Genomic DNA, 6,691 nt, shown 5'->3' on the forward strand with positions numbered 1-6,691 from the left:
AGCAAAAACTCACTTAATTTTGAATTATTTGCCCAGAAAACAAGACATAATATCTTATGGTATTTTACTTCTCCAGTAAATGCTTCTTGATTTAAGAATGTTTAGATATTTGGCCTGGAAACAAGACAAAAATACTAAGTAAGAAAAGCATTTTTTGCAGTATTCGAATAAGTTGGGATTGTGCGGGCTTCCTTTTCTCCCAATGATGGAGGTTAAACTAAATTAATATTTTGTGCATTTTGCCCTTCACAATACACATTGAGGGAAAATTGGTTATCCTTAGAGTTGGTTTCACCAAGAGAAATTTGGAGATTTCGAATGGCCAGTAATGTACAGTATTTGTTTGCCTGACTCTTTTCTACTCCATTTGTATGCAACGGTTTGAATGTTTTGTAGCATTTTCCATTAAATGATTAATATTATTCTGTAGAACAGTCTTCAGTCTATTTAAGAGTATGTCTGGCAGAAGTAGTGCATTCAGGCGTAGGTTGAGTATTATCAGATGTTATCTGACAACAGTTTGGTTTTGTGTTTCCTCTATATTCATGACAATAAACTTGGCATATATTTATGACTGAAGTAAAAACACTGGTGTGCTGTGCCCGTCCTTTGAGTCCATTAAACCAATTAGAAGATTCCCAGACTGTTTTTTTTTTTTTGTGCAAAAGTTCATTTATTTCAGTAATTCAACTTAAAAGGTGAAACTAATATATTATATAGACTCATTACATGCAAAGTGAGATATTTCAAGCCTTTATTTGTTATAATTGTGATGATTATGGCTTACAGCTTATGAAAACTAGATTAGTTTATTAGAAACATTAAAACAAAATTAGAATATTGTGAAAAGGTTTTCATATCTGTACGCCATAATCATCAAAATTATAACAAATAAAGGCTTGAAATATCTCACTTTGCATGTAATGAGTCTATATAATAGTTTCACCTTTTAAGTTGAATTACTAAAATAAATTAACTTTTGCACCATATTCTAATTTTTCGAGTTTCACCCGAACGTGTGAACTGTGTATAATTATTTTGTATATATAAATACACACACATGCATGTATATATTTAAGAAAAAAATGGTTATTTATATATATTATAAATTATGTATAAACATATATACAGGATCTACATGCAAATATTTCTTAAACTTTGCTTTTGGATTAATTGTTGTCCAGCACTATTAAAATTACATTTTAGTTTTACGATTTAGTTAATTAGCTTTTCATCAGCTCTCAAACCCCATGTAGTTCCTTTATTTTTTTACTTGGAAAAACAAATGCAGTCTTTGTGCTTTACATGAATTGTTTAATTGTGTTGCCTTGAACAGTGATGCCCGTTCACTGCACAAGAAGCTCAGCATCTCTTCATAGAAACGTAGTTTTTCTGGTAAAGGCGAGGAATATGAAGGTACAAGTTTCATTACAGTTGTTGACTTTTACAATTATACATTTGGAAAAGAAATGCATATGTTTGAAAAAGATATTAGTTTAAAAAGTAAATCATCAGTAACGTGAATGTGTGCAGAAATAAACATGCAAAATCTGGCATTTAAAAAATTTATACCTTGAACTAAACTAGAACTTTATTTAAACTCATTAGCTTTAAGTCTGACCATTGATATTCTGTTAAAAGGCGCTTTGGTGTGAGAGATTCTTCAGTCCTCGAGCTCTGCTGTGAATCCTCAGGATCAGGGGTTGAGCTTTACTTCTGTTCATCCTGCTCTTAAACACACGTTTCAGGATCTCCAGGATTCCTCTCCAGCGTTCGAGCTCTTCATGGGGAGTAAGGAGGAGGAGACGGCCCTGAGGCTAACTTCTCGTACGCTGGAGGAGCGTTGGGAATCTGGAGGAGAGACAGCAGCGTCTGTAAGTAAACTATCCTGAAGAAGAGCGACGCATGAAACTACAAACATCATCAGGAGCTTGTGTCCAGAGGAGTGCGTGTCTGTAGTTCTGCAGGTAAAGGAGTGCGTGTCTGTAGTTCTGCAGGTAAAGGAGTGCGTGTCTGTAGTTCTGCAGGTAAAGGAGTGCGTGTCTGTAGTTCTGCAGGTAAAGGAGTGCGTGTCTGTAGTTCTGCAGGTAAAGGAGTGTGTGTCTGTAGTTCTGCAGGTAAATGAGTGCGTGTCTAGTTCTGCAGGTAAAGGAGTGCGTGTCTGTAGTTCTGCAGGTAAAGGAGTGCGTGTCTGTAGTTCTGCAGGTAAAGGAGTGCGTGTCTGTAGTTCTGCAGGTAAATGAGTGCGTGTCTAGTTCTGCAGGTAAAGGAGTGCGTGTCTGTAGTTCTGCAGGTAAAGGAGTGCGTGTCTGTAGTTCTGCAGGTAAAGGAGTGCGTGTCTGTAGTTCTGCAGGTAAAGGAGTGCGTGTCTGTAGTTCTGCAGGTAAAGGAGTGTGTGTCTGTAGTTCTGCAGGTAAATGAGTGCGTGTCTAGTTCTGCAGGTAAAGGAGTGCGTGTCTGTAGTTCTGCAGGTAAAGGAGTGCGTGTCTGTAGTTCTGCAGGTAAAGGAGTGCGTGTCAGTAGTTCTGCAGGTAAAGGAGTGCGTGTCTGTAGTTCTGCAGGTAAAGGAGTGCGTGTCTGTAGTTCTGCAGGTAAAGGAGTGCGTGTCTGTAGTTCTGCAGGTAAAGGAGTGCGTGTCTGTAGTTCTGCAGGTAAAGGAGTGCGTGTCTGTAGTTCTGCAGGTAAAGGAGTGCGTGTCTGTAGTTCTGCAGGTAAAGGAGTGCGTGTCTAGTTCTGCAGGTAAAGGAGTGCGTGTCTGTAGTTCTGCAGGTAAAGGAGTGCGTGTCTGTAGTTCTGCAGGTAAAGGAGTGCGTGTCTGTAGTTCTGCAGGTAAAGGAGTGCGTGTCTGTAGTTCTGCAGGTAAAGGAGTGCGTGTCTGTAGTTCTGCAGGTAAAGGAGTGCGTGTCTGTAGTTCTGCAGGTAAAGGTGCGTGTCTGTAGTTCTGCAGGTAAAGGAGTGCGTGTCTGTAGTTCTGCAGGTAAAGGAGTGCGTGTCTGTAGTTCTGCAGGTAAAGGAGTGCGTGTCTGTAGTTCTGCAGGTAAATGAGTGCGTGTCTGTAGTTCTGCAGGTAAAGGAGTGCGTGTCTGTAGTTCTGCAGGTAAAGGAGTGCGTGTCTAGTTCTGCAGGTAAATGAGTGCGTGTCTGTAGTTCTGCAGGTAAAGGAGTGCGTGTCTGTAGTTCTGCAGGTAAAGGAGTGCGTGTCTGTAGTTCTGCAGGTAAAGGAGTGCGTGTCTGTAGTTCTGCAGGTAAAGGAGTGCGTGTCTGTAGTTCTGCAGGTAAATGAGTGCGTGTCTGTAGTTCTGCAGGTAAAGGAGTGCGTGTCTGTAGTTCTGCAGGTAAATGAGTGCGTGTCTGTAGTTCTGCAGGTAAATGAGTGCGTGTCTGTAGTTCTGCAGGTAAAGGAGTGCGTGTCTGTAGTTCTGCAGGTAAAGGAGTGCGTGTCTGTAGTTCTGCAGGTAAAGGAGTGCGTGTCTGTAGTTCTGCAGGTAAAGGAGTGCGTGTCTGTAGTTCTGCAGGTAAAGGAGTGCGTGTCTGTAGTTCTGCAGGTAAATGAGTGCGTGTCTGTAGTTCTGCAGGTAAAGGAGTGCGTGTCTGTAGTTCTGCAGGTAAAGGAGTGCGTGTCTGTAGTTCTGCAGGTAAATGAGTGCGTGTCTGTAGTTCTGCAGGTAAAGGAGTGCGTGTCTGTAGTTCTGCAGGTAAAGGAGTGCGTGTCTGTAGTTCTGCAGGTAAAGGAGTGCGTGTCTGTAGTTCTGCAGGTAAAGGAGTGCGTGTCTGTAGTTCTGCAGGTAAAGGAGTGCGTGTCTGTAGTTCTGCAGGTAAAGGAGTGCGTGTCTAGTTCTGCAGGTAAAGGAGTGCGTGTCTGTAGTTCTGCAGGTAAATGAGTGCGTGTCTGTAGTTCTGCAGGTAAAGGAGTGCGTGTCTGTAGTTCTGCAGGTAAAGGAGTGCGTGTCTGTAGTTCTGCAGGTAAAGGAGTGCGTGTCTGTAGTTCTGCAGGTAAAGGAGTGCGTGTCTGTAGTTCTGCAGGTAAAGGAGTGCGTGTCTGTAGTTCTGCAGGTAAAGGAGTGCGTGTCTGTAGTTCTGCAGGTAAAGGAGTGCGTGTCTGTAGTTCTGCAGGTAAAGGAGTGCGTGTCTGTAGTTCTGCAGGTAAATGAGTGCGTGTCTAGTTCTGCAGGTAAAGGAGTGCGTGTCTGTAGTTCTGCAGGTAAAGGAGTGCGTGTCTGTAGTTCTGCAGGTAAAGGAGTGCGTGTCAGTAGTTCTGCAGGTAAAGGAGTGCGTGTCTGTAGTTCTGCAGGTAAAGGAGTGCGTGTCTGTAGTTCTGCAGGTAAAGGAGTGCGTGTCTGTAGTTCTGCAGGTAAAGGAGTGCGTGTCTGTAGTTCTGCAGGTAAAGGAGTGCGTGTCTGTAGTTCTGCAGGTAAAGGAGTGCGTGTCTGTAGTTCTGCAGGTAAAGGAGTGCGTGTCTGTAGTTCTGCAGGTAAAGGAGTGCGTGTCTGTAGTTCTGCAGGTAAAGGAGTGCGTGTCTGTAGTTCTGCAGGTAAAGGAGTGCGTGTCTGTAGTTCTGCAGGTAAAGGAGTGCGTGTCTAGTTCTGCAGGTAAAGGAGTGCGTGTCTGTAGTTCTGCAGGTAAAGGAGTGCGTGTCTGTAGTTCTGCAGGTAAAGGAGTGCGTGTCTGTAGTTCTGCAGGTAAAGGAGTGCGTGTCTGTAGTTCTGCAGGTAAAGGAGTGCGTGTCTGTAGTTCTGCAGGTAAAGGAGTGCGTGTCTGTAGTTCTGCAGGTAAAGGAGTGCGTGTCTGTAGTTCTGCAGGTAAATGAGTGCGTGTCTGTAGTTCTGCAGGTAAAGGAGTGCGTGTCTGTAGTTCTGCAGGTAAAGGAGTGCGTGTCTGTAGTTCTGCAGGTAAAGGAGTGCGTGTCTGTAGTTCTGCAGGTAAAGGAGTGCGTGTCTGTAGTTCTGCAGGTAAAGGAGTGCGTGTCTAGTTCTGCAGGTAAATGAGTGCGTGTCTGTAGTTCTGCAGGTAAAGGAGTGCGTGTCTGTAGTTCTGCAGGTAAAGGAGTGCGTGTCTGTAGTTCTGCAGGTAAAGGAGTGCGTGTCTGTAGTTCTGCAGGTAAAGGAGTGCGTGTCTGTAGTTCTGCAGGTAAATGAGTGCGTGTCTGTAGTTCTGCAGGTAAAGGAGTGCGTGTCTAGTTCTGCAGGTAAAGGAGTGCGTGTCTGTAGTTCTGCAGGTAAATGAGTGCGTGTCTGTAGTTCTGCAGGTAAAGGAGTGCGTGTCTGTAGTTCTGCAGGTAAAGGAGTGCGTGTCTGTAGTTCTGCAGGTAAATGAGTGCGTGTCTGTAGTTCTGCAGGTAAATGAGTGCGTGTCTGTAGTTCTGCAGGTAAAGGAGTGCGTGTCTGTAGTTCTGCAGGTAAAGGAGTGCGTGTCTGTAGTTCTGCAGGTAAAGGAGTGCGTGTCTGTAGTTCTGCAGGTAAAGGAGTGCGTGTCTGTAGTTCTGCAGGTAAAGGAGTGCGTGTCTGTAGTTCTGCAGGTAAATGAGTGCGTGTCTGTAGTTCTGCAGGTAAAGGAGTGCGTGTCTGTAGTTCTGCAGGTAAAGGAGTGCGTGTCTGTAGTTCTGCAGGTAAAGGAGTGCGTGTCTGTAGTTCTGCAGGTAAAGGAGTGCGTGTCTGTAGTTCTGCAGGTAAAGGAGTGCGTGTCTGTAGTTCTGCAGGTAAAGGAGTGCGTGTCTGTAGTTCTGCAGGTAAAGGAGTGCGTGTCTGTAGTTCTGCAGGTAAAGGAGTGCGTGTCTGTAGTTCTGCAGGTAAAGGAGTGCGTGTCTAGTTCTGCAGGTAAAGGAGTGCGTGTCTGTAGTTCTGCAGGTAAATGAGTGCGTGTCTGTAGTTCTGCAGGTAAAGGAGTGCGTGTCTGTAGTTCTGCAGGTAAAGGAGTGCGTGTCTGTAGTTCTGCAGGTAAAGGAGTGCGTGTCTGTAGTTCTGCAGGTAAAGGAGTGCGTGTCTGTAGTTCTGCAGGTAAATGAGTGGGTGTCTGTAGTTCTGCAGGTAAAGGAGCGCGTGTCTGTAGTTCTGCAGGTAAAGGAGCGCGTGTCTGTAGTTCTGCAGGTAAAGGAGCGCGTGTCTGTAGTTCTGCAGGTAAAGGAGCGCGTGTCTGTAGTTCTGCAGGTAAAGGAGTGCGTGTCTGTAGTTCTGCAGGTAAAGGAGTGCGTGTCTGTAGTTCTGCAGGTAAAGGAGTGCGTGTCTAGTTCTGCAGGTAAAGGAGTGCGTGTCTGTAGTTCTGCAGGTAAATGAGTGCGTGTCTGTAGTTCTGCAGGTAAAGGAGTGCGTGTCTGTAGTTCTGCAGGTAAAGGAGTGCGTGTCTGTAGTTCTGCAGGTAAAGGAGTGCGTGTCTGTAGTTCTGCAGGTAAAGGAGTGCGTGTCTGTAGTTCTGCAGGTAAAGGAGTGCGTGTCTGTAGTTCTGCAGGTAAAGGAGTGCGTGTCTGTAGTTCTGCAGGTAAAGGAGTGCGTGTCTAGTTCTGCAGGTAAAGGAGTGCGTGTCTGTAGTTCTGCAGGTAAATGAGTGCGTGTCTGTAGTTCTGCAGGTAAAGGAGTGCGTGTCTGTAGTTCTGCAGGTAAAGGAGTGCGTGTCTGTAGTTCTGCAGGTAAAGGAGTGCGTGTCTAGTTCTGCAGGTAAAGGAGTGCGTGTCTGTAGTTCTGCAGGTAAAGGAGTGCGT

At 44.8% G+C, this 6,691-nt stretch overlaps 1 protein-coding gene across 1 annotated transcript in view; it reads right to left on the reverse strand.

Moving 5' to 3' along the window:
* Positions 1-1,595: 1,595 nt before the first annotated feature.
* mlana (melan-A) overlaps positions 1,596-6,691 on the reverse strand; it is an 11,598-nt gene continuing 6,502 nt past the window's right edge. Inside the window, exon 5 of the mRNA XM_056254640.1 lies at positions 1,596-1,851. Coding sequence (XP_056110615.1) covers positions 1,783-1,851 — 69 coding nt within the window. The 3' untranslated portion in view covers positions 1,596-1,782. The remainder of the gene's footprint in view (positions 1,852-6,691) is intronic.

Source organism: Rhinichthys klamathensis, unplaced genomic scaffold (genome assembly GCF_029890125.1).
Source record: "Rhinichthys klamathensis goyatoka isolate OS25496 unplaced genomic scaffold, OSU_Roscu_1.1 h1tg000113l_1, whole genome shotgun sequence".
Lineage (NCBI taxonomy): Eukaryota > Metazoa > Chordata > Actinopteri > Cypriniformes > Leuciscidae > Rhinichthys > Rhinichthys klamathensis.